Source organism: Pogona vitticeps, chromosome 1, assembly GCF_051106095.1.
Source record: "Pogona vitticeps strain Pit_001003342236 chromosome 1, PviZW2.1, whole genome shotgun sequence".
Classification (NCBI taxonomy): Eukaryota; Metazoa; Chordata; class Lepidosauria; order Squamata; family Agamidae; genus Pogona; species Pogona vitticeps.
In genome coordinates this window covers 177,269,771-177,296,109 of record NC_135783.1, presented here as the reverse complement: position 1 = coordinate 177,296,109, position 26,339 = coordinate 177,269,771, and the positions used below count along the sequence as shown (strand labels likewise).

Below are 26,339 nucleotides of genomic sequence, written 5' to 3'. Positions count from 1 at the left end.
AGCCTCACTTGCTAATTTTTTCCTTATCGTAACACTGCTAAAAGTAGAGGAGCATTGGCACTGACACAAGTATCCGCCAACAAATAGATAAGGAACCAAGCACTTATTAGACCAATTATTTCACTGTTGGGTGGCTGAAGAGCTTTAACACTTCGCCACAAGCAGGCTGGGAGGCACCAGAGAGTTTCAGTAAAAACAAGCAATGAATCCTGGGATTTAGCAACTTTATTGATTTACATTATCCCTGATCAGCATCCTAGAGGTATTCCATGAAACATCAGAACCACTGAACTCCACTGCCACCTGCTGGAGGGGAAACATCATTCCTCTCTCTGAAGTTACTCCAGCAAATATTTGAGCAAAGGGTTTTCATTAGAATTACATTAAATCTGTTATAAATAATACATGTAGATGCTTCCAGGCAGAAGATATATAATAGTAGCTTATAAATGCCTTGAGAACTGAAGTAGTGTGTAGCCATAATTCCAAACAAGAGGATTTTTTTCAGGCTCTCACCACCAGAACGAGTCATGCAAGGGCACAACTCAAATATTAAAACAATGCCTACATACTATGTTCAACTTGCTTTTTCAAACACACTAGGATATCTGCGGGCCCAAACATTTGGTGCCAGAGATTGTTTTATTTATTTATTTTACAAGAAAATACTGACTTCTAGAGGTGAAGTAATGCATAGATTATCAAAAAGCAGTCACAGTCAGCTTCCCTGGATAAAAGTAGCTGAAGAGACCCACATGCCAGCAGAACGTGCTCACACCCTGAACAGATTGAAAGAAATTGCCTCCCAAAAGAAAGAACCCATCTGTAAAGGGTTAATTGCTAATGCAACAAGTACACATGGGTACAGCTACTGATCTGTAGGAGTACCATCAAGGCTTATATTGAGCTGAAAGAGGAACCCTGTCCCTTATTCTGGCAATCAGCGACTGAGGCACAAATCCCACCTTCCATGTTTTGGGAATGATGTCGTTTCATAGTTAAACTTGAGAAGCAAAGTAGACGACAGGGTTAGTTTACACAGCATACTCTTACTCTGAGTTCTCCACCCCTGAAAGTGATGTTTTAATTTATCCACTATATATTCAGAAAGAATACACAAGGTATTTGTCCAAAGCAGCTTTAACTGCGACATCTGTGACACTCAATGACCGGCAGATTAGTCTCACTGTGTTTCGAAAGCTTCAAATTAATTGTTCAAACAATCAGTGCTAAAATATATTGCCTAAAACTCCTGAGATTGCAACATTTTCATAGTGTGTGCCTCATACAGCATGTATTTGATCTTGCTGCCTATACCCAAATTCCGGGAACGGTGTCCTTTTTTAAAGTTTCCTATTACAAGGATAACTAGAAGATCTAAAATAATTAATGCCGGGATGAGATGAGAAAGCTGCAGTGCAAACAGTGCCTCCCCAAAATTAATTGAAAAGAACACAGGAGTCAGATGCTAATATCTTTTCACTTTGTCTACCATTTGCTCAGCACCACATCATATCAGGGTTTCCCACACACACACACCTGACGATGTGCAAAAAGGGCACTTAGCATGTTCTGAAAATCTCCAGCCAGGGTCAAGCTAAAACCAGTCTGCTGTAAAGCAATGTGTCATGGACTACAGTTTATAAAACCATCCCATTGTACACTGCTAGGCCACAGTAATATCTTTCAATTTTTTTTTTAAAAGCACAATGACAGGTCAGGATGTCCCACATGGTTGCCAAGAACTTAAATGCATTAATTTATTAATTAATAAATTTAGGGGCATATTTGTTGAAGCATTCTGCTTATTGGTGATGATGGGGCAAGAAGCAGTGACTGGAACCCTGGTATCAGAGGCAGGAATATGAGAGCTTAAGACAGGATTCTGGCACGTCCCCGTCATAGGTGTAGCTATACAATCTCTAAGAAAGGCATCACACAGGGAAGCATTTTTGCCATATCTACAAGATTCTCAAGAACTGCCCCACAGGTATCAAAAAAGAAGCAAGACAAAACAGGTGGATGTCACATAATGGTATCCTCCAAATAACATTAAAGAAATTGCAGCACTACCAGCAAAACTGGCAAGGTGGTTGTAGTTAAAACAAACAAACAAAATCCTCAAAGCAGTTACGTAAAACAATATGCTATAAGTTTTTTAAATGCTCTAACAAAATAATAACTTTACTTGCTTTAAGAACCAGTTCTTTTTTTTTGTAAATTCAAGCAATGCTTAGAATTAAAAAGGCTAACAGTTTTCAAAAGTAGGCCAGACACTGAAAACAATGTTGAAAACACTGATGACCCAAAAGATCTGGCATTGCTAACCAAGAATTGTGATGATGGCTTATTTAATTTGCCTTTTCAAAAGGAAAGGGAAGTGCAACAATCTTTATGTCAGTAACTCTTGGTTTGGAATTTAGAGTTCGAAAGCTGGGAATTTGGCCTTGGTTGGTACTAGCAAGTCAGCAAGGAAATATATTGTTCCAGCCATTCCTGAAGAGACAGAAGAGAGAAAACAGAAGTTATTCATTGAATTAAACTGTATATTATGTTGTCTCCTTAGATTTAGGCTAACAGGTAAGTATAGATCTTGCCAAGCCTGTACCTGTTTATTCAGCTTGGCTAGAACTGAGCAAGCCCACAAAGGAAGTCTGGCCGTGTTTAGACCCACACCACGGTAAACAATTTTAGGGCTAAAGAAACCTTGATATTTCTAGGGAATGCTAATGAAAGCTAATTCAGCACAGTAGCTATGAGGCTGATCTTTAAAACAAGATGTCTAAGGTCCAAATTTTGTACCTGCCATGAATGTGCTTGAGGGACTCAAGACGAACCAGTTTCTCGAGCAGCATCCCTCTTTGCAATACAGGGTATAATCTGGGATATAATGCTCTTTACAGAAAAGATAGATCAGACTGAATGCACATAATATAAAACATGGACAGGCATGTTCTGGTGACCTAAAGGCCAACGTGCTGTTCCTAAAACCTATCATGGGTCACAGCACCCCTGAAACTGTGGGGAGGGAAGGAGGGGAAGGAAGAACAGCCTCAAAAGAGGTCATGGCTAGACACACACGTCTGGTTTCATGGAGGGGAGGTGGGGGTTAAGAGTAAAACAGCTGTCTCTACAGAAAAAGAAAATGCACTTTGGGGTTCAAAAATGCACCTGGGGTACTTTATATAAAGACAGCAATGAGAACTTCTACTAGTGGTGGTGGGGGAGGAAATGTAATCAGAGGCTAGGCTGGACGCCAATCGCAATGTGGTGATAGCAACAGATCAATACTTCTTTCAGTTCCTGAAAACCCAGATGGACAAATGACACCCATGGCTTCCCTTGCCTGCACCAGCAGGAGTCTACTGGTCAGGTGAGCCACTTAGGGCTTCGGTAGTGGAGCAACAGAACCACAACCAAGAGGGGTAAGCCCACTTAGCTCTACACTATTTTGTGCAAAATATGGCAGTCCAGCAACAGTTCTGCAAGTGACTTGGTCAAGGTGCACAGACAGGTCTTTTTAAGATCATATGCACTCCAGTCACCAGATGCAGAATGGGGGGGAAGAAGAACATCTTCCACTTCTCCATCACGAACTATGTATAATTATGTGCCAGTCAATTTTCTAGGTGTAAAGGTTTCAATTTCTAGGGATAGCACCCGTTTTCCAGAGCCACTTGGGGATTGTAACCCCATCGGCCACAATCTCAGCTGGCCCCTCTCCCAGGAGGCACAGAGGGTAGATTCGAACTCCTGACCTTCTACTGCAAAACAAGCCACTCCCAACCCACTGAGCAATACCAACTTACTACCTCATTAATCATTCATATTGCTGTCAGGCAGAACTGTCCACATTCTTGAACAGAGATTACCTTCAAAGAGAGAAAATGGCGTGTCTGGTGTCCGGCACCCATGCTGCCCATAACTCAAACACCACTCTGCAAACTAAACAAGGAAAAGGTTTAAAAGACAAAGTAATTCTGAAATATGTTTTGGAAAATTACTTACCCTAGTATCAATTTTCTGTATGTCACTGTTCCTTGTGGTCGGCTATGTTAATTGAAACACATACAGACACATATATTTTAAGGCTATTTCATTTACTTATTGAGTGGGTATTCCAGTCTTCAGCATTAAGTGTCAACATATCCTGAGATAGCATGGACTCTGGGAATATTCAAAAGCTCAAACTGGTGCCATGATTTTGCAAGACCTTCCTAATTATTTCCTGAACTGCTATAGTCTCTTAAACATTCATAAAATACACTAAATAAAATTAAATTTAAAACAAAATCACAACCACCACGCAGTCTACAACTCCCTAACCCTCGACAACATTTGTGGTCCCCCATGTGCAACAATCAATAGTTCAAAGTTTAATTTCATCAGGGAGATAATATGCCCTTCTCTTTCTCCAAAATTATTTTTTGTGATGCTTGAGTTATATGTACAGGGCAATCTGCTTCTATCTCACAAACTCTCTTTCCCTTGTGCCTTTCTCCCAGCTGCTGCTCACCTTGCAGGCTCTGTAGAGATATTTCATGTCTTGAGTGAGGTTATAGAGAGTCAGGAAGGCATATGCGTTGCCAGCTGTACCATGACACAGCCCATAACCTTTCTTCAGCAACCCCCACTGCCAGATCACTTCAGCACACTGCAAGGCATCGCTGAGGTACTTCTGCTCCCCAAACACCTGTGGAGACAAGCAGCTTTGCTTTATTACCAACAGCCCCCTTGCATCAGCCAAGGTTGGGACAGAGGCGTCTCAGTCATACTTTTGTTAATTAGCTCTTTTATCAAGGAGTGGCCTCTCCCTCGTTCACTTGGACAAGAGCGCAATGACTTTGCCATTTACCTTCAAAGATTTTTGGAGTGATAAATGGAAGGAGCACGGCCATTATTTTAAGTCACCACTGGCTGTCACCATTAGTCAGCCGCTACAGAACAGGACACATGGCCAACTCTCTGAGCAATAAGAATGTCCTGCCTTCAGGATGCATGACGGGGACATCTCCAGGAATCATTTGTAAAAGTCTAATTTCCATTTTAGTTGGTGGTGTAAAAATCATTGGATTTAAATATTATAACCTCCAAGCTGAGAGGGACAAAAGCTCACTAGCCTTCTTGCTGGGATTATCCACCTCTTGTTAGAACACCACTTACCTTATATGCCTGGAGGAGCATGTAGATAACACCAGGGGCACCATGGCACCAATGAACAAGCAAATCTCTGTTGTCTTCAATGCACGGGGGGTAATTGCCTGATGGGAACTTCAGCAGGCAGACATAATCCACACTGGGCTTGACGACGTGATGCAGCTTTGCTTGACTCACACCAAGGCCCGGCTGGGACAGACAGATGGGCACATGGTTAAGTCAGAGATAAGATGACACTTTATTCAACTTTGAAGGCTGGCTTTAAAGATATAAAAAGCACCGCCTCTGGGGCATTCCCCCATTCCTTCAGCCTGTGGATGACAACTAGTTCTGCCATACACTAAAGATATTTAAGTGAAGCCTATATCACCGTGCATTTAAAAATATTTATAAACAGCCTCTAAATCACAGAGATTCATAAGACAGTAATAACTAAGCCATAAAACCTTTTAAACAGTAAACCAAATAAAACAGCAGAACTAGCAGTAGTACTGGAACATATAAAACAGAAAGGTATATTCTGCAGCAAATCTGTAAATCATCAGTGGAAAGGGAAGCTGGTGGATAGAAGAAGCGGTGGGGAAGAGCATTCCAGAGCCATGTTCCCAAGATAAGGATGACTCTGTTTCTTGTTGCTGCAAACCTTACTCAAGAAAACACTCTTGAGTACAGCTTCTGAAGATTTAGGAGATTAAGCAGGTCCTGTTTCGGGTACCTCTGTCCAAGGTGTTAAGCTGCACCTTCTTGTTTATCTGGTCTATCATCTTTAACACAGACGGACAACACTAGCCCTCCAGATGTTTTTGGACTTCAGCCCCCATACTTTCTCATAACTGGCTAGGACTGATGGAAGCTGGAGGGACAAAAAGTCTGGAAAGCCACAGCTATCTCATATCTATAATTGCCAGTACCTCTGAATAATTGGTTCTGCATGTGTGTTCCTGGAACAGCAACTTTACTGAAGGCTGATGCAGAAATTCTGGGTACCACACTGTGTTTGGAAACAGAGAATTCACTCACAACAGTGCCAGGATTGAACTAGATGGCAAAAAAGGTCCTAGCCAAACATATAAGAGTTGGAATTTGGATCTGAGAGAATCTGGACTGGAGTGTCAGGAAATAAACCACATTCAAACAGGATAGAGGCACTAGCAAAGGGTGGTTTATGGGCTGGGCTGGGCTGAACCTATGAAATAATGTCAGAGGTGCAGGAGGACTCCTTGATCCCATTTGGCACTGAAGGTGCAAGTTACCTCCCTGGCCCAGACAGTCATCTCTTCAGTTTCAGCTTGGTGAGACATATGTGGTCTCTGCCAAGCAGATAGGCTGGCTCCAGTCGTTAGTGTTTTGATAACCTCTACATTAGACTACAGTGTGTTTCTCATGGGGCTGAACTGATAGCAGCTATTTCAAAGTGCAGCCATGAGGCTTTTGGGCTCAGGCATCTTGATCTTAGCACACCACAGCTAAGATCAAGAGACCATTTCTAGGCTTGTGCTGATGAGGCAATTAGAGCCCTCTGTTGCTTGGAACCAGAACCACCAAAGGCCCTACTGGTTCCACATGGGTGTGTCAATATGCTAGTATCTTTAGCAGTGATCCTTATCCGTGATCTTCAGACATATAAACGGAGCTCAGAAAAATTACTTCCTTGGACAACAATCCCTGTGGAATGCTCTCCCCAACTTTGATCATCTGCTGCCTTTGCTGATGTAATTTAGGCACCAAAAAGGAAGCCTTTTAATTTTGCCGGCAAATGTTTTAACATATGTATCAATGTTTCATGCTGTTCTTTTTAGATTTTGGCTCTGGCTGCTTTAACTCTGAAGTGCTTTAAAATACTTCTACTGCACTTCCAGGTTGCAACTGTGACTGGTCCGGGCAATGAATTTAACTACAAAATAGAGAATCCATTTATTTCTGGCATATATTAAATATCTCTACCTTAGATACTGCCATAGTGAGACTGTAGGTTTCTGGCACTTGCAAAGAGACAATTTGTTTGGCCTTGGCTAAGAGATGGGTGCAAGATTTTCCAACAGTTCCAGAAAAGTGAGAATTGGGAATTCTCAACTCAGTTGGATGCATCTCACCTGCATAAGATAATAATAAATCCCTGCCAGGCCATGGGCTGCTCCTACATAGTATTCCTGGTACCATTCATACATCAAGGGGCTCTTAGCTGTGAAGTTCCGCTTTTTGGCCAAGTTCTCACCAGATGCCAGAACTGCCTCACAGACCTGTGGAGGGGGAGGGGGGGAGATAAGAAATTGTTCATTTATTCATTTATCTTCTCACATGGATTCATCAAAGTTTACCAATGGTGGGGAAAGGTGAAAATGGACTAAGTACATGTGGCAGCCATATAACACAAAGATCTTCTGCAGTGGGATAGACTGATGATTTCCTGGTAACCTCTTGGCTGCTGGAGATAATTTCTCTGAGTAAACATGTAGATAGGCAATTGCCACGCAAGGGCCATCAGAGGAATGGTGAAGAGCAAGGAACATTTTACACAGGAGAGGAACATACGTGAAAGTATGTCAGATTTGTAGTTTCCCAACATGCTAGTTACAGCAAGGAATCCGTATTTCCCTCACAGGGAGGAAGGATCAGAATGTTTAGCACATTTTAAAACTGTTTACATACATGGCATGTGTGAACAGTCTCCGTTCTTTACACCCCATCAGCTCTGTGACAACTCGGCAGCACAAGTCTTTCTATGTATCATACTGGAGACAAGGTGAAAACGTTATGTGGGCACCTGATGTTGTCTAGCTGGTTTGTACTTGAGGGAGAGACTGGCCAGGAACCTCTTGGCTCACAAGGAGGGTGCTCTTCTTTTTTCCACATAGTCAAAGCAATACCTTTAAGAGACTAAAGGGCACAGAGAATTGATATAATGAGGACTGAGGGTGCAAGAAGAAAATGGGCACAGTACCTGATGAATATGGTTTTGAGGGATCTTCTCCTCTCCAAAATGTTTGTTCACAAACAGCAGAGCATACAGGTACCCCATACGTCCATATAGCATCTCATCGGGCACTCGTGGGTCAAGTTTGGGCAGATGTAACAAGCTTGAAAAGACAAACAATTTACGAGATGTGTTCAGACTTGTCCTACAAGCTGAGTGATACATTTTTAAAAAAACTTATTTACACAGTTATGGAATCCCAAGACAGTCTTGTCTCCCATGCCTTGGCAGTGACTTTGAGATTGTACCCATAAGAGGTAATTGCACTGGCACTGTTTGCATAGTCAGTCCAAAAAAGAGAATGCAAAGGGCATGGTGGTGGCGGGAGGCTGTTTCTCCCCCAGAACGATGCCCACCATTTTTAAATGACCATTTGATCTTGGCAATCCATATCTTTGGGTGGGGCGGGGCAGGTGCGTCATTCTATTCAAGCAAAAGCTTGGAAAGAATCATAATCATAAGAGCCACACATAAGCACAGAGTTGTCCAAGGAACTTTTTTGTATTTCTACAATTTTGTAACACAAACACACACACACAATCTCCCTCTCTTTTGATAAATACCTTTTTCTGGAGCACATTTTTACTTATTTATTATTTATTTAAAATATTTTTACCCAGCCTTTCTTTAAAAGGACCCAAGGCAGCATGCATATACAGTACATAAGAGAACCACAGCTACAGCAGAGGAATTATTTTGAATTCTTGTAGGGCATTACATAAAGTTCCATGCAATTTTTGGCTTTGTGTTAGGATCAGTAGAGATTGACCTGTCAGGATGGATGGGGCTTCTATTCGCTCAAGGAGGTAAAACTGGAAAATTCTGACTACTTGGACAATGGATCACATGTGAGCAGTCGGACCAAAGAAGAATCTGGCCATATTATTTGGAATCTTAGTGGCAATTTTTTCCCTTTTAAACAGGTACATGTTGCTGTGTACACCCTTAATCATTGGGAAAATGGGGGGACAGTAAGAAAGAATTGAGGGAGAATGGAATTTGCAGAAAGGGAAAGTGGACTCCACTAGAAGACTGCCAAACATAATAGGACACTACACAACTCCCAGAAGCCTTCACCACTAGCTGGGTTGGCCAGTATTTCTGGGAGTTGCAGGCTATTCTGCTTTAGGCAAAACTAATATTAAATGCCCAGTCACTCAAAATGAACAAAAATACACATACAGGTTTCAAACACCAGTTCTTTTGTAAGAACTGGAGTCACAGGAAACAGTTAATCAAAACGTTGCTTTTATGAATTAAAATCATGTTAAATGCTAGAAAAGCAATTAAAATTAACAGCAGTTTTCAAATAAGCTGCCATTAAGAAGATGAGAATGATGGAGAGTTTGGGAAGGGACAAACAACAACAATTATATGCTGAATAAAATATATTTTGGATTGATGCTTCTAATAAAATCCTTCTTAGAACAAGAACATATTAGGCTTCTCGATTATTCTCCCTTCTATTGACTTTTAAAAGACTGCATCTGGTAAGTGTTAGACCAGGAATGTACAGGGTTCAGGAAAAAATGCTGTCTCCATAAGGACTCCTACAGCCTCTTCTTTGCCAACATGACAATACTGCAATGCTCTGCATCAACAATGCCACTAGATGGTGCTGCAGGATCAAGCTGGGTTCCTCCCTTTTAATACAAAGGAGATTAAGGGAGGGAAGGAACAAAGGAACAATTTCAGAAATGAAACAAAGGGGAGGGATGTGTCAATGTGAATATTGTTATGATAGAGAATGTGCTTCTGTCTCCAGTAATATCAGGCTCATGATTTTTTGTAAGCGCTGGAGTCATGTCAGGACGACAATATGCAAGCTGTCCTGCCCTCTGATGTTATTGCTAATGTTAAGATGTGATATTACAGCATGACAAACTGAATGCATGTCAAACAAAAGTAGGAAGGAGGGGGATAAGCAGAAGTGGTTGTGGAAGCAACAGAGAAATAAAAGTATACAAAAGGAATATCTGAATTCATGTGAATAACAATGAGAACAGGAAATATGAAATGCATGAGATATATAAAAAGAAGTTTCCCAAAATGTTACCCAGTTCAAAGTAAAATTAAAGTGTATTCAGCAATGTTCTATTAATAAAATGAACCTCATTTATGATTTGCAGTTTCTAGGAACACATCAATGAAGGACAACTACTGTACAATGTCTATTAATATCAACAGCTTTTGTACAAGCCTTAATAAACTGAAAAGATGCTGTGCACCAGCTGCATTCAGCTGACTTCAGCCCAGACTGCAAAAGCTTTTCTTAACACATTTTAAGCCAGCTTGGAGTCATATGCACATAATTCTCATTATGTCGACACAAGGGAGGTGGGAAGGGAATTTAAAGCAGAAGAGTACCTAGAGGATCTGAGAAAGAGTAAGGCTCACTCCATTTGCTTTTCTTCCCAACCCTTTCCTTCTATATTCTGTCTATTAAATTGTTAAAAGTTACTTTTTTAATTCATTAACTACCTCCAGTGTATTGGCAGAAAAGCAGTACATACAAAACAGAAAACAAATAATGATGGAACTTCCATCCATTCATCTGAATGACACCCACTCAAGATGGATTTGATTTAAAGACTTCTGTTTTGCCATAACCTTAATAAGTATTTTCCCACAGTGCCTATTTTTATTGTCTCCTGATGGAGATTGACTCCACTTCCAATAATGCTCAAATCATTGACACTTCAGGGCCTGCATGTGTGCAATTTTAGGGGAAAGTGGCTTCAAAAAATTCCCAAAATTACATCATATTGAGAGAAAAAAGTTCATGAATCACTTCACTAAGAGCTAGAAAAGAAAGCTCACAGATTTTTTATTTCTCACCTCCATATACTGCTGTAAACAAGTATGGTATGTTTCCCTGGAGACAAAAGGCAGTTTGAGAACTGCAAATTGATATCTACTAGATGTAGTACTAGGGGAGATAGAAAGGTTATTCTTAATAATCTACACAGACACCTGTGGAATTCCATAAAATTGAGGCCCCAAACAAAGAACTCTTGGATCCTATTTTCAGAATCTCATAACATAGAATTAGAATTTATAATCCCTATTCCTCAATTAGATCTCTGAGCTACAACACAATTTAAATTAAAACTATCTTCACATAAGGCTTTATGAAAAAGAGAAGTATTTCAAAAATAAAAAGTATTTAAATTTAAAAATCAGATTTAACAACCTTAATTTATTTTTTAAAAGGACACTGATTTGTATCCACTGCGCACCCAAGACAGACTGATCAATTATTTAATTTTTCAGCACTGCATCCATTGTAGAACTAAACATATAGTTTGTTAAAATCAGTATTTTGAAAAAAAAATTCACAGTACCTTGACAAAACTTTTGACAAATACCAGCTATGCAGCCGACAAAATATATGGCTTTGTTTCAGCTGACGTAATGGGAGGCTGTATGCTGAAAAGATAGCTCAATGTATGTCCCTCCCTAACCAAGCCCACATTTTCATGAAAATGATATCCAAGAAGCCTCTTGATCTTCAGTCCAAATATTACAACATATCTACCCTGCCTGATATGCTCAGTGGTACCATAAAAGCAAACATCAGTGGGAATCAACAGATCCAATACTTTCCAGACATTACCGAGCGATGCAATCTTCTGCTTGCTTTTCACTGTGCAGCCTGTGGTACACAACAGCAGCCACTGCTAAAGGCCCAGCATCCCCACATAAGAAAGTGATGGAACGCTTGGTCAGACAACTCAGGCTCTTCTTTACATACTCCTGGGCCATCTGAAGGTAGGATGGGTCTCCATACACCTCATGTAAATGTAAGTACAGCAAAGCAATGCCTGCAAAGACATGTGAAAAAGACTGAAGATTAACTCTCTGATGTTGCAGTTATGTAACAGTGAATGTTACACATTTAGCAATTGTTGACAATGGTGTGGGGATCTATCTATTTCATCCCTTTTTATCACACACAGTTTTGGAAACCCCAACATGAGCCATCAACATGCTGGATAACTGCCATCAAATTACATTTTCCAGCCTGTTCTCTATCACTAAAGTGAAGCAATGTAATTACTTTGCTCACAAGACTGGGGCAAATATAAATAGGATGAGCAGTGTAATGAGAACTGATGTAGTATAACACTAAAGAACAGTGATCTATGAATTATAAGGTTCATTGTTCTAAGCTCATTGGATCAGTTTTCTCCAACCTTGTCCCCTCACCTCTGGATCAAAACAAAGATATTTCCTCCCATTAACTTATTTCCCCTTCTAAAACAGAAATAATAATAATAATAAAATGAAATTTAATCAGATATCCCTGAGTCAGCAATTAGACTTGAAAATTAAGTCTGTGTTTATTGTCCAAACAACCAGCCACAAAGCATGATAAATGCAGGACAACAGCTGAGGAAAAACATGGGCTCTGATAGATAAGACTTTTTATAACTATTTTTGGAAACAAATACATTCTAAGCATATTGCCTAATTTGATCCTCTTGCCATTTACCATGCTGATTTGGACTGATGGGACACCAGTTTAAGGAAAGTTACAATGTATAATCCTAGCTGTAGTGTAGAGTATAACCTCAGTATCAAATCTGTGCTGTGGGAATAATCCTTCTAGCCAGATTTTATAAGGCTGTTATAGAGATTATAAAAACACCATGTACAAGATAATCTCTTGAACATGCTAGAAATGCTATATGAATGTTAAGTGTTACTTTTATGTACTAATTTACTCCATAGATTATATACCACAATGCTTTACAGTGGGACATTTTCCAGGTCCTTAACAAGTAATACCTCTCTTTTGAACCATGTACATAAAGAGTAACCAGACTGGAGTAGTCAGAGAAGAAGAAGCTAATGCTTAGAATAAGCCCAGCTGCTTTTTTCATTTAAATTGTAATGGAGAGCATTTAAGTAATAATAATTACAGTACATCCTGTCAAAGTCAATTCTGACTTAAGGCAACCCTTTTCAAAGTTTTCCTAGGTACACAGAAGGGGTTTACCATTCTGGCTGGGGGCACTCTGAGACTGTGTAGCCTGCCTAAGGCCACACAGGTTGGCTTTTCACCTACAAAACACAGAGGGAATCAAACTGCTGACTCAGTGCTCCAACCCACTGAGATATCCAGAGAGTTTAGCAAGGCCAAAAATGGCTTCAACAGTTCTTCAGTCAATGAGGGCTTCAACAGGAACTTAATGTATGATGAAGAAGTCACAGGAGATGTCAGGATTCTTCCTATTTCCAATATGGAAACATGTAAAGGCATATAAATTAGCTTTCTGAGTCAGACTTGACACCAGTTCTGTCTCCATTGTGGACTAGGAGAGTTACACAAGTTGCCTCATCTCAGTATACTTCTTCCAACTAAAAATGATGTGATAAATAACCTTGACCATAAAGTCACTGACAGAATTAAAACTGGTAAGCAGCAAATCTGATTGGCAAGACATACTAATTTTTTTAAAGTGACACCTCAAATATCCTCTAAAGCCAAAAGCAAGACAAGGATTTATCAGGGTGAAAACAGGGACTCTATCTCATTGCTAAAAATGTTATGAGCAATGGAAAGAAAATTAGCACGAAGAAAATCCCTGCGGCGTAGTGGTTAAACTGTAGTGTTACAGTCCAAGCTCTGCTCATGGTCAGCCTTTGATTCTGGCAACTGGCTCGAGGTCAACTCTGCCTTCCATCCTTCTGAGGTTGGTAAGTTGAGTACCCAGCTCAATGTGTAGCCTGCGTGATGTGCTTAAAGCACTATGAGGTGGTATATAAGCAGCACACTTTAATTCAAAACGTCTGTCACAGGGGACAAAGCACTGTCTCCTGAAAACTGACTTGAAGACATCACTGAAAACCTGAATGGTCCAAAGGCTTCCTCAAAGAGCCTCTTGGGTGCTGGTGGTCTGCATCCCTTCCCTGTTTCTCAATTTATCCCTTATCATGCACTTTCCATCTCATTAACCATTTCTAAAACATACTCAGGTCTCTGCATTTAAGCCTAAATTAATAGAGCCAACGTTGGCAGATTGCAATGTAGTTAAAAGGACTGAAAGAAAAAGGAGCAGCCTTCAAAATTACTTTCCACTGTACTGGGGATAGTTTTAAATTTAGATCGTTTTCTCATTTTGCATGGGTAATCTCCAAAGCTTCACACCACAGACAATTCAATTCTGCATGTATATTAAGGGCAAATTTCCATTTCCCACTGAAGTTAATAACCTTGTCCGCTCTCTAAGCAGTCTGAGTGTTAGCATTTCCAATGAGGGCAGCGCAGAGGTAGGCTCCCATCAGTCATGTCTGCCAGAAGTGTACACTACTTTTAAGGGAAAAAATGCCTTTTTTTGGGAAGCCAGACAACTTTCCAGGAAAGAGTTAACACCACATCACCCAGATCTCTCATAGACAAGAATGTAATGAGCTCCTTGCTTATTTACTTAGGCAGCGTAAGAACTGCCTTTGGGAAAAAAATCTCTCTATATGCAAAAGGCTTTTTTCCTGATCCAGAAAGAGTACTGTGACTATATTGAAATTTCATTATTTGGCACTTCAAAAGATTGGGAGAAATGGTTTTGATAACTGCATTTCCTTCCTTAGAAGCACTGCGGGGTGGGTGATCACACCTGACTCTCCTGGCCTCTTGTGAGTGAAGAAGCAAGCACTCCTTGTGTCCTATGTTCTGTACTTTTGATCTGCCAGAGCAGATTTATTGACAGAGTTACTGAAAAAATAAAAGGGGGGGGGAGCCGAGAGAGATAATCACAGCAATTCAAGCCACACAGACCCCAAGGCTTCAAGCTTCACCTTGGGTTCAGCAGAAGATGAACACATGTGTCATTTGTGTGTGTAAAACTGAAAAAAAAATTACAGGGTGTGAACTGAGACATCAAGAACAGAGGGAGGTAATGAGAACAGCCATTTAATGGCAGGGAAATAGGAACAGGGATCCCCAAAACTGAGGGTGTTCAAAGACCTGATAACTGGAACATCCACCAGATCTTCTTGTTTTCAGAGTCAGCAGCTGAAATCTTTCAGACTTGCAATCAAACCTTTTAATTACGCTGGATTTAGCTGATGCATCATTACATTCTGCACTGGTGGTCTCAACAATCATACGTTTAGAAGTTCACTTGCTTTCTTCTTGTCTTTTGGTTTTAAACAGCCTCATTATCATGCAATAGCATGGAGCACGAACACAGAAAGAACAATAGTTACCCCCATTGTAACTACTACACCAAGAGGATCTATCCAAATGTTATACTCCACCCTAAACATTTTTGTGCAGCAGCTGATTAACTGGTTCAAACTAAATGCAGAAAATACAGGACTGTACAAAACCATATGGGTAAGATGGAACTCATTACAGCCATAATTTAGCATTTGTCTGAAGGAAAGGGGCAAAAGATAAAATCACTTCATTAAAATAGGAAACCAAACAGATTTTTTGTTTAAGATGCAAATAGGATTTGCCACCTGCAATCATAACTTGGCAGGAGAAGAAACAACTTTTGTATGTACATATTTAGGCTTCCTCCCTTATGCAAACATTCAATTTGCTGCTTTATAGATAAAGTGAACTGGTCTAATAATTCCTAATCCTCCAAGAAAGCATACAAAATAGGAGAGAACAAGGCAAAAATTAACCTTCACCTCTGTGGGAAAAATGCTTCCAAACCTCAACCCCAGTGTATGCAAAAGCATGAATAGCAAATGTCAGCCTTGTACAGAACTGTATGGGAAGGAGCCGTAACCATTCCTTCCCAGTGTCTCTTATTAGCTGCCACATGAGTGCCAATTGATTTCAGATTGTCAGGAGATTATCTACATGATGAGATACTCAACAAGCCTTTCCTGCAGAAGCAATTAAGATGGAACACTTGCGCTTCAGCCCGATTAATTTCTTCTAACCTGAAACACACTGAATAAATTAACAAAGCTAGGATATCCAGGGGTAGGGATGGTGAGCAGGCAAGTTTTAAAATAGCAACACATTCAGTTGCTATGACCCAGAGAAATCCTTCAGAGACTTATTCTCAATTCCAATTGTGTCAGACAAGCTGGTAAAAGTTCAGAACTCAGAAGGGGTGGAGGAGAGGAAAAGCAGCATTAAGGCAAATTTCTGCCTAACACAAATGTGTTGGGTTTGGAACTCAAATTCTGGTAGCAGAGTGGATTTGATTTAAATCAACATATTTTAATCATGATTTAAATTTTAAAAATCAGAATTTTTTACAATTTAAATATTTTAAAAATGTTTTTTTTTAATTTAAGTTGTGATTTAAACCAATTTGACTTTTCTATTAAAAAAACACCACACACATTGATTTTATCTACCCTGTCTGGTGGCTGAGCAGTACTTCCACCCATATGTGACTAATGCATAAAGGATGATGTACAGTGGTGCCTCGCACAACGATGTTAATTGGTTCAAAAAAAACCCCGTTCTGTGAAACACCATTTCCCATAGGAATGCATTGAAAACCGGTTAATCCGTTTCCCCATAGGAAACATCGTTGAGGGAAACGTGGTTCCGCAATTGAAATGCATTGAAGCCGACTCAATGCATTTGAATGGGTTTGCGAAGTCCCTTTTCGCTCCTGTAAAAGTGCCTTAAACTGATTGAAAAGTGTTTTAAATGCTTGCTATCGTTAGCCTACCTCCTGAAACCTATGCAAACTTAATTTGGTGTTGTTCTGAGTCTTTGTTAATTTTTGGTGAGTTTTTGTTTTTTCTCTCATTGAAATGCATTGGACGGACAGTTCAATAGAGTTCAATGAGAGAAAAAACAAAAAATCACCAAAAATTAACAAAGACTCAGAACAACACCAAATTAAGTTTGCATAGGTTTCCGGAGGTGGGCTAACGATAGCAAGCATTTAAAACACTTTTCAAACAGTTTAAGGCATTTTTACAGGAGCGAAAAGGGACATCGTTGTGCGAAATTTCCCCATAGGAAACATCGTTGTGTGAGGCGGCAAATTTTTAATGAAAAGCCATCATTGTGTGAATTCATCGTTGTGTGAGGCACTCGTTGTGCGAGGCACCACTGTACTAGCAAACCTATTTACACTCCACATGGCGGAAAAAAATGCCCCTCCCATTTTTTACACATTGCTTAAAAACAACAACAACCCTCACATTTTGTCTTCAAAAAACGGCTATGCAGGCGCATAAATGCAAACTCTGCCTTTTGCATGAGCTCATCCAATGCATTTAAAGCTTTATTTCAGGCTGAGTGATCAGCCACATTCATCTATGATATTAACAGGTTTAAATTTTGACCAACTTAAATAAAATATGTGCTTGGTAACTATTTGAGATGTTTTTAAAAATAATTTTCAATGTTAAGTATTTAAATGCTGTATCTCCTTTAACTCACTGGAGAAAGGGTGAAATATAAAGGAAATATAAAGGATCAAGAAAACAGACTCGCCAAAGAGACCATAAGAAGAGACATGAATCTTGTGCAGTATTCCTATTTGCCCATGGGTAGGCCATAAACAGGACACAAGCATGACACTTTCCAGCTTTTACCTGCCAATAACTGATGTATTCAGTTGTACTGCCCTTAGTATTGGCCAGTAAGCTGAAGTCGTGAGATGATTGGAATACTTTCAGGAACAACCCAAATTTGGACTCAATTCTATATTATTTGGGGGCATGTGAATAGTGGGTGGGCAGACAGGGGAGTTTATAACCTAGCCCGTGTTGTCAAAAAAAAAAATGAAGTAAAGTGATATATATGGATGCAATTCCTGGAATTGCCACATCTGCCATTTCTTAAGTCCTGTTTTATAGTTCTGCCCCACAAAATTATTGGTGTGGTTATAAGGGAGATGCAAGCCTTCCCCCATCATCGTCTAGCTCACATGAACAGTGACAGAGCACAGGAAGAGCGGTTTACTCCCCACATATAGACTTTATCAGGACACAGGACAATTTTCTTCAGAAATGTTGCTGCTTGCGTGAGCAAAGCAGTGAGGAAGAGCGATGGGGCTCAGTTCTCTCCTGTTACTGGCTTGATGATTCTGGACAAAATGACTGAATAGGATTTTAACCTTACCAGCAACTGAATGCAATCCACTCAGCTGCAACAAGATCTTTGACTTCAACTCATTTTTACTCACTTGTCAGAGTACAGAAGGCTTTACCATTCTCCTTTGGCTACTGTAACCCTGATTTTGATATGGGGTCAAACCTCACATCACTTACTAACGAGTCACGCCATCTCATCTGTCCTTTTCCATTTAGAAGCTGGGGACAGAACACACTAGCCAGCTTATACAAGTGGGTTGTTCCTAATGCTTGTTAGTCACTGGGCTTCTCACAAAGAATTTTGAAGCTATCTATCATTTGGTAATCATGTGAAAGCTAAAACCCACAAAGTCCCCTGAGGGAGTTCTGGAATTTGTAACTAGAAAATAATATAACTACTATTTTGTACGTTCTACCAGCAACACACTTCTTCCATTATTCAGGGAAAGAATCACTTAACATAGATACATTTTGTGTTGTCCCTTCCTTTATGAGGCATAAAACAAGTCAGATCAGAACAATTCTGGTTGTTTTTACTGTTTCTACAGTATGTAACTCCACTCATACCACTCTTGTTCTAAAGCACCAGGCATGCTATTTTCTGGAGGAAATCTGTTACTCACCCAATGCCACAGAGTGTCTCTGAGCCAGGAATAAATTTTAAAATAAAGGACATGGATGTTGGCTGGATAAGGTCAGTGAGTTAGGTCAGTGGTTCTTAACCTTTGTTACTCAGGTGTTTTTAAATGGCAACTCCCAGAAACCCCAGCCAGCAGAGCTGATGGTGAAGGCTTCTGGGAGTTGCAGTTCAAGAACACCTGAGTAACAAAGATTAAGAACCACTGAGTTAGGTATCTGGCTATGGAGCCAGAGGTTGGAAATTCAATACCCCACTATACCTTCTGTGAGAAGAGCCAGCCTATGTGGCCTCGGGCAAGCAGCACAGTCCTAGCATGGCCCCAAAAGAAGGGAATGGCAATCTACGTCTGAGTATTGTCTACCTAGAAGACCCTGGAATGGGTCACCATAAGTCAGAACTGACTTGACGACACACTATTATTATCAATTTATTTATATAGAGCCATTAATATCTCTGGTGCTTCAGAACAGGTTGGTAAACATATGGCCTTACAGAGGCTGTTACATTGTAACTCTCACAATCTTTCACTATAGACTAATGTGGCTGGAGCTCATGGGAAATTCAATCCAACAAAAGTTGGAGGAACATTTCTGGACTATGCTTTACATACTAACAAGAAGGTGGGTCCTGATCCCAATCTGAAACAACAGACAAAATGAGGGAGAGAAGGGGATCAGGGGAAGATGGTGTGTTCCCTGCAGTATATATATACACATCCCTTTCTAACAAAGTTTTTGTATCAATTCTGTCTCCTTTTTACAGCCCAAAATCAGTAAAAACAGAAAACACCCACCGTCCCTCACGAATTATAATTACCGTATTTTCCTTGTATAAGACACCCCCATGCATAAGACGCCCCACTTTTCTAACCTAAAATTAAGAAATGTAAGTGGGGCTTAGCAAGTGGAGGGGAAAGCAGGGATCAAAGCCCTGCAGGATCACTTTGATCCCTGCTTTCCACTCCACTTATTTTTGTTCTGTCCTCAGCTTACCTCCGTGTATAAGACAACCCTCAATTTTTAGTCTAAAAATTTTAGACAAAAGTAGTCTTATACATGGAAAAATACGGTACATCCCACTGTACTTTCTAAACATTCAGTGTGACATATTTATTTAGTTATTTAGTTATTTGATTTTTACCCCACCCCCCCTAGACAACGTTTACTTGGGGTGGCTTATATAGGTTAAAACGCATTAAAATAAACATATATAATACAATTATTACATACTAGTCCTGGGAACCTGTGGAAGGATGTTTTGTGGTGAGATACAGATCTGATCTAACACAGCAATATAAAAGATGGTGGATGTCCTCCAGCCATCCTCCAGATCAGTGGCTCCCAACCTTGGATGACCCAGGTGTTCTTGGACTGCAACTCCCAGAAACCCCCGCCAGTGGTGAAGGGTTCTGGGATTTGCAGTCCAATGACACCTGGGTTACTAAATGTGGGGAACCACTACTCTAGATCATAAGTAGAGAGTATGCTGTTGGACTGCACCTTCAATTAACCCTGGCCAGCACAGCCAACGGTGAAAGGTGAAGCATGCTGCAGTCTAGTATGTTGGGAGGGCCACACAGTCTCCAGCCCTGCTCTAAATCTTTGTAGTCCAAGACCCACACTTTGTCAGAATAGCACATACATTCATTGAAAACATCTGCACAGATCCATTATCCTACCTGCCCAGCCAGTATAGCCAGTGCAGTCTCTGGGGTCCGCAGATTTCAGGCCCCTTTCCATCTGCTGGAGAAGCTCCCTGATTTTATTGTTCAGGTGCTGAGTGAACTCAGGAGTCAGCTGTAGGTGTTAACAGAAACACTGTTATGTCTCAGATGACACACCATGGCTTACCAAGTTGCAGCAGAAGAGCCTCGCATATTGTGGTGTCAGGCGCTTAGTACTATTAAAAAGAGAGCTGGGTCTCTTTTCGATTATCTCAAGAAAAGAAAAGCTGATTTACTTAGGCAGCAGTAATTTAAAAGGAGAGACAAAGCATTACTTCTGATCATCCCATACTTGAACTCATTTATTTTCGGAGAAAGGCCTGCTGATTTCTGTGAAACGTTCTTCCAAATAATCCTGAATATGAACACAGTCTTAAATATTTAAACCTACATCCCCTCTCTCAAGGATGTCTTGGTTACCCATACCTTTGTTACCTCTAGGCTACAGCACTGCTGCTCTTTCCCCTGAGGGGACCCTGAAGGCTACTCAATTTTTTTCAACAGCAACTTCTGCTAGTTGGCTATCATTTGACAAAGAAAAGGATGGAAATAGCACACTCTGAGACTCCTTGACAGTGCAAGCTGATTCACCAGAAATCTACTGCAGGGTAAGTCATTGCAGAGGACATGGGGGCGGGGAGAACACCAGCATTTGCTGTGGTAAAAACGAAAAGTCTCAAAACCCAGATACAGTTGAGTGAGTGCCAGGAACCTTAGCCAATCACTGGGCAAATAAATCTACTGCATTTCCCCTACATATTTCGGGACATGGAAGCTCTGAAATGTCTGTGTTACTTTGCAAAATAATTTAGAAGATAGAGAGGATTGCACTCTAAGGCTTTGAGAGAGGTGAATCTTAGGCAGACATGAAGGGGTGAGAGGCATTCGAAGAATCTTATTGAACAGATGCAATTTACAGAAAAATATATGATTTTCCCGGGGGGGGGGGGAAGTTCCACTACAGCTGGGATTTTTTGAGGCACCCTGTATAAAGTCTAAAGAACAGACAGACTACCATCCCCTAATGCTTTGCAATTGTCATGGAACTTAGAAAATTCCACCCATGTTATTTGTCATGCTGAATAGTTGTCACTGCAGAGAAAACATTCACAAGAAACAGCTATGTATACTAAAACACCTCTGAGAATTTGGATAGTTTGACTGAAGCTACCAGAATTCTAGCTGGAAGGATTTCTGGTGAATTCTAGTAGATGCAGAGGAAAAAAAACAAAAAAGTCTGTGCTAGAAAGCATTCGAAAAAGTGATGATGAGCTAAGGGTTTGATTCCCTTTTCTAGCTGTCCTTTTAATGCCATTAAAAGGATTGGAAAGATATAGACAGGGAGATCAAGTACAGTACTTTGGTCCTGGCTGGGCTGAAAATGAACACAGTTTATCCATTGCACAAGTGAAGGCAGGGAGAAAAAACGGAAAAGTTAACAAAAACTCAAGTCACATATAGATACTATAGTATCCGTTTGTAATATGATTGATAGTCCAAAATAAAGTTTTGCTATAAAATAAAAACACACACAAAAACATACAGATACTATAATACTGCACAATACATAATTCCTACCACCACACCTTTGAAATAGTATCTCTTCTGGGTTTTATGTTGGGAAACTGAAGCTGAGATACGAACTTGCATGTCAAAAGTATTTGATTTTCCATTCAAACACTGATTTACTATCTTTGAGATGCCATCTTTCAAACTTTCACTGCCTTTAATGTCATGGTTGTCACTGGAAATATGGTTCCATTGCTGGGATCTCCCTGACCCAGGAGGCAGTCCTGGCTTTAAAAGGAGTCACAATCAACCCATCCCAGGTGACACTGGGCTTCTTCTATTACTCAGGTGCGGAATAGAGCCATATGGCAGCAGCTTCAACACTAAAAACACTGAAAGAAATTCTTGAAATATTACTTCCTAAGGGCTGAATATGAAACGGAAAGCCATGTATATTCATTCCTCCCTTCTTTTGCACTATTCATTGTATAAAACTGTATATGGACATTGTACTTTTGACAAGAGAAGGTACATGGTGAAAGGGGATCTAAACCTTTCCAAAGTTCACTTGAAGGACTACAGCCCACCTGGTTTGGTACCTTTCTAACCATGGGGGTGGGGTGCCTATAGCAATGAAATGGCTGGAAAGTAATCTACCACCCTAAGCCACACATACTTTCTCAGATACATCAGTTCATTTATTTAGGTGGGCATGCAAAGAAATATGGTTAGTCCCAACAGCTCTTATTTGCCCCTTGTGCGTGCAACCAAGCATGGATGATCAATTATGCAGATGAATGATTTCAGTGAGTTTCTGGGAGCAGTGTAAAAAAGGAAGAAGGAATTACATTGAGATGGCCACAAAAATGATAGTTACTTACAGTATATCCCAGTTTTTTCTCCCATATTCAGTTTCTCTGTTGTTAATCGTACTATTTGAGAACATGCTATGCAAACAAGGTTATCTAACTTTTGAATTGGACAAGCATTAATCAAAAGAAGTTTGCTGTGGTTTAGCCAAGCTGCAAGAGTTTATTATTTGTACCATAACTTATTTATTTCCCTAAAGACACACTTGAATTCCTTTATAAAACACAGAAAAGTCTGGCACTGAAGTTGAGCATCAGTAAATCAATGAACTTGCAAGCTGTGGTAAAACTCTTCCAGACCGCTCCATCCCAACAGATTAATTCTCTCAGCTGTACATCACTGAATCAGCAAAGCATCCTGCAGAGCTACACTGCACATGAATGCCAAACGTGAAAGTAACGCAGCATCAGGCATGAGGTTTGCAGGTGGGATGGATCTCCAACATAGCTCTGGGCCCTAGGAGCCTCATAGCACAGTTATCTCCAAGAGAGCAGCAAAAGGCCTCATAATTCAAGCACTGCACGGTATAAACAAGCTATTAGAAAATGCTATTTTCTTAAGGGTGGGGGGAGCACACTGTATATATGAGTGACTGTTTGAGTGCAGTTCTTATTAGGGATCCAATGAATTAATTTTGTACAGAGCCTTAAGCTCAGACAACATTGGAGGAATTAAGACAACCACCAGGCAGATATCCTTTGATTTTTATTCTTCCACTGAGCAGGGAGTTGAACTTGATGGCCGTATAGGCCCCTTCCAACTTCATGGTTCTATTCATATAGATTTTTAATTTGGTTCTGGCCTACAGAAAGTGAACTATCTAAAAAAATAAGTGTTCTTACTGCACTGTTTAAGATATTAATGACCCTATTATGCTAAAATGTGGACTACAGGATCCTTGATCTTTGGTCCAGCAACAGCAGCTCTGGCACATGCAACATCAAAAAGAAGCAAATGCCATTCTGAACAAAGGAAATCCAATGTTGTCAAACTGCATATAATTCTCTTTATACCTCCATCTGTAGGCATCATAAAGACTCAGCATACCACATTTTTTCCCAGCAAAGTTAGCAGCACTCACTATCCAAGCCAAAAGTGCTGTGAAAATTTAGACTATCATAGTTAAAGTTGAAGTACGTGTTCTGCCCAAGGGGAGACTCTAGCTTTCCTGGGCATGTTTTCATACCACACCTTTCTCCAAAGACAAGTCAGTTCTTTGCACCTTACCTTCCTGTGTTACTGAAATATGCCAGTCAAGAGATTAAAAAAGTGGTAGTCCGCATTCTGAGATGGGCCCTGGCCACATTGAAATGGGCAATACTGATTGAACTTGGGAAGGAAAAAAGGAAGAAGGAAAGAGAACTGTTTTTCAAATGGAGTAAAAGGGGGCTGTTGAGAGGGCAAATTCTAAACCCCTTCTCCCCAGTCAAGACAGAGCCATCAACACCATAGCTACAATATATACTACTACTAGCACTGCCTGCCAATGTTTAAATTCAGCCGCAATCTCATATTTTTCACAGACTCATTTCTTCCTCCTGCCTCCATATTTCAGCTAAACTTTTGGAACCATTTTCACATACTACAAAATTACATTTCTCTGATTCAGCACTTAAGGCTGCGACTCAGCGTAATTAATCAAAGAGGCTTTGAACTTAATCCAGGTATATGAAGAAAGCTTGTTTTTCCTTACTGCACAACACTCCCAATGTAATCACTCTTGCCTGCCTGCCTCTGAAGATATTCCAAGATCTTTTGGAAACTTGCAGAAAATGTAGTAACAGCACCATACTAGTTATAGCTACATCATGCTGCTTGCTGTATATCAATTCTGGAAGGTTGGGTGGCAGGTTCCCATCTCCAGCTGGAAGTATAGTTTTCTACACTGAAAAAACACAGATGGTCCAAAAGGATAAATATGCTTATTGCAGGGAAGGAAGTCCATCTAAGAACTCCTCTTCTGGACAGCTTTGCTCTTTGCCTTCAGAATAAATATTTTATTTTCTTAAAAGTTCAAGGCTATGTTTTTTTTAAAAAACAGGACTGCAGAGGACCAAGTAATGTTTCATGCTGAGTGTGAAAGGTGTGAGTTGCCACATATTAGCGTTTCACGGCCATGTGAGCAAGTAAACCAGGGCAGCGAGCGCAGCCATCCCTGCCTGTCCTCTCAAGGAACCCGTCCATTTCTGTAAAAGCAAAAGTGAAAAGGGCAGCACCAAAACTCACCCTCCCGGAGGAGTCAAAGTATCCTGTGGCCAAGGATTTGTCATAGTCTGCAAATGGATTCGGAAAGGCTCTCTGGGCCATCATGACCAACGAGCAAACCTGCCAGTCTAAAAAAAAAAAAGGAGGAGGAAAGGAGGCAAGTCAAACAAAACCTGTCCCCAGGAACAGCTGCACCCCCTTAATCATGGCCACACATCCGAGAAATGGCGGTGGCGGCTACCGCCTTGCCAGATGGCAAAAGCTACACAGAACTGAAGTGATTTTTTTGACACCAAAAGCAGCCTCGATGGCAAGTCGCTCGCCAGAGCCCCGGTTGGGGAGGCGGGGGTGGATCTGCCAAGGCAGCGCTCCAAGCAAGCCCGAGGCTGAGAGAGATGCAGTTACGCGGGGCCCGCCACAACAAGCCCCACCCACCCACTCCCACGGCGAGGAGACCAGAATGAGGGGGACGCCATTTCCACAGCCGCCACCTCCCTCCCCCCCAACCCGCGCTCCGCGCGCCCCGCTTCTTACCCTGCGACAAGAGACAACAGCTGGCCAACGGTAACCTCCCTCCACTTCCTGCAGGCGCCGGCCAATCAGGGCTCGGCTGGGCCGCGTCCGTCCGCAACACACCTCCGGCTCCTTAAAGGGACAGCCCACGCTTTAAACTCAGCAAGGCGATGCTGCTGGGCCGAGAGGCGGGAGGGGTACCTGGGCAGCGTCTGTTGGGCTGGAAGGGACTGCTTCACTCTCTCCCTCCCTCCCTTGCGGTGTCGGAGTCACCGCGCGCTCGGACGGCGGGCGCTTTGTTGCCGTTGTTATGCGGTTGTCTTCGATTTGCGGCAACCCTAGGTCACATTGCGATCCTAGGTTGGGGGCGTGGCAGGATTTCAGAAGAAAACGAGCCCGGCTCTTACAGATTGGAGTCGAGCGCTTTTGACAGGGTGGTGATCGTTTTGAAAGAAATAGGGGCGGCCTAACGTTTGGCTGGCCTGCTGCATAGCCTACACCATGGAGAGAAGGAAGAAGCTATGATTCAAACAGTGTACAGAGAAACCGAATGTTTTCCCAAAGGCAAAGGTATCAGAGAAGAGTGTATGCTATCTCCCTTTCTCTTAAGTATGGTAATATCTTCGTTGCAAAACCTTGAGCACCACTTTGCCTGCAGTGGTCCTATTATAATTTCCCATGCAGGCAAACTGATGCTCCACATGTTGCAATGAAGA

The 26,339-nt window shown here is 41.1% G+C and overlaps 1 protein-coding gene across 2 annotated transcripts; it reads right to left on the bottom strand.

The window, feature by feature from the left end:
- Positions 1-207: 207 nt before the first annotated feature.
- LANCL1 (LanC like glutathione S-transferase 1) lies at positions 208-25,769 on the bottom strand. 2 transcript variants are annotated; one of them, XM_020780673.3, is made up of 10 exons: positions 25,645-25,769; positions 25,132-25,238; positions 20,482-20,599; positions 11,748-11,955; positions 8,099-8,234; positions 7,251-7,397; positions 5,164-5,346; positions 4,517-4,693; positions 3,873-3,945; positions 208-2,496 (listed from the first exon to the last, which is right to left on the bottom strand). In XM_020780673.3, exons 2-10 carry the CDS (start codon positions 25,213-25,215, stop codon positions 2,420-2,422), a joined length of 1,203 nt encoding a protein of 400 aa, XP_020636332.2. In that variant the 5' UTR covers positions 25,216-25,238; positions 25,645-25,769; the 3' UTR covers positions 208-2,419. The 2 variants fall into 2 exon arrangements, with proteins under 2 accessions (XP_020636332.2, XP_020636333.2); XM_020780674.3 differs by lacking the exon at positions 25,645-25,769 and having other exon boundaries at positions 25,132-25,354.
- Between the last annotated feature and the right edge of the window lie 570 nt (positions 25,770-26,339).

Bases quoted from the DNA above. Each gene is read 5' to 3' on its own strand.
- LANCL1 (XM_020780673.3), bottom strand. From the start codon at position 25,215: ATGATGGCCCAGAGAGCCTTTCCGAATCCATTTGCAGACTATGACAAA. The intron at 8,235-11,747 runs GTAATGTCTGGA...TGTCTTTTCAAG, and splicing joins GCAGAAGATTGCATCGCTCG to CTTGTTACATCTGCCCAAAC. The intron at 4,694-5,163 runs GTAAGTGGTGTT...TTGTCTCCACAG, and splicing joins TGCTCCTCCAGGCATATAAG to GTGTTTGGGGAGCAGAAGTA.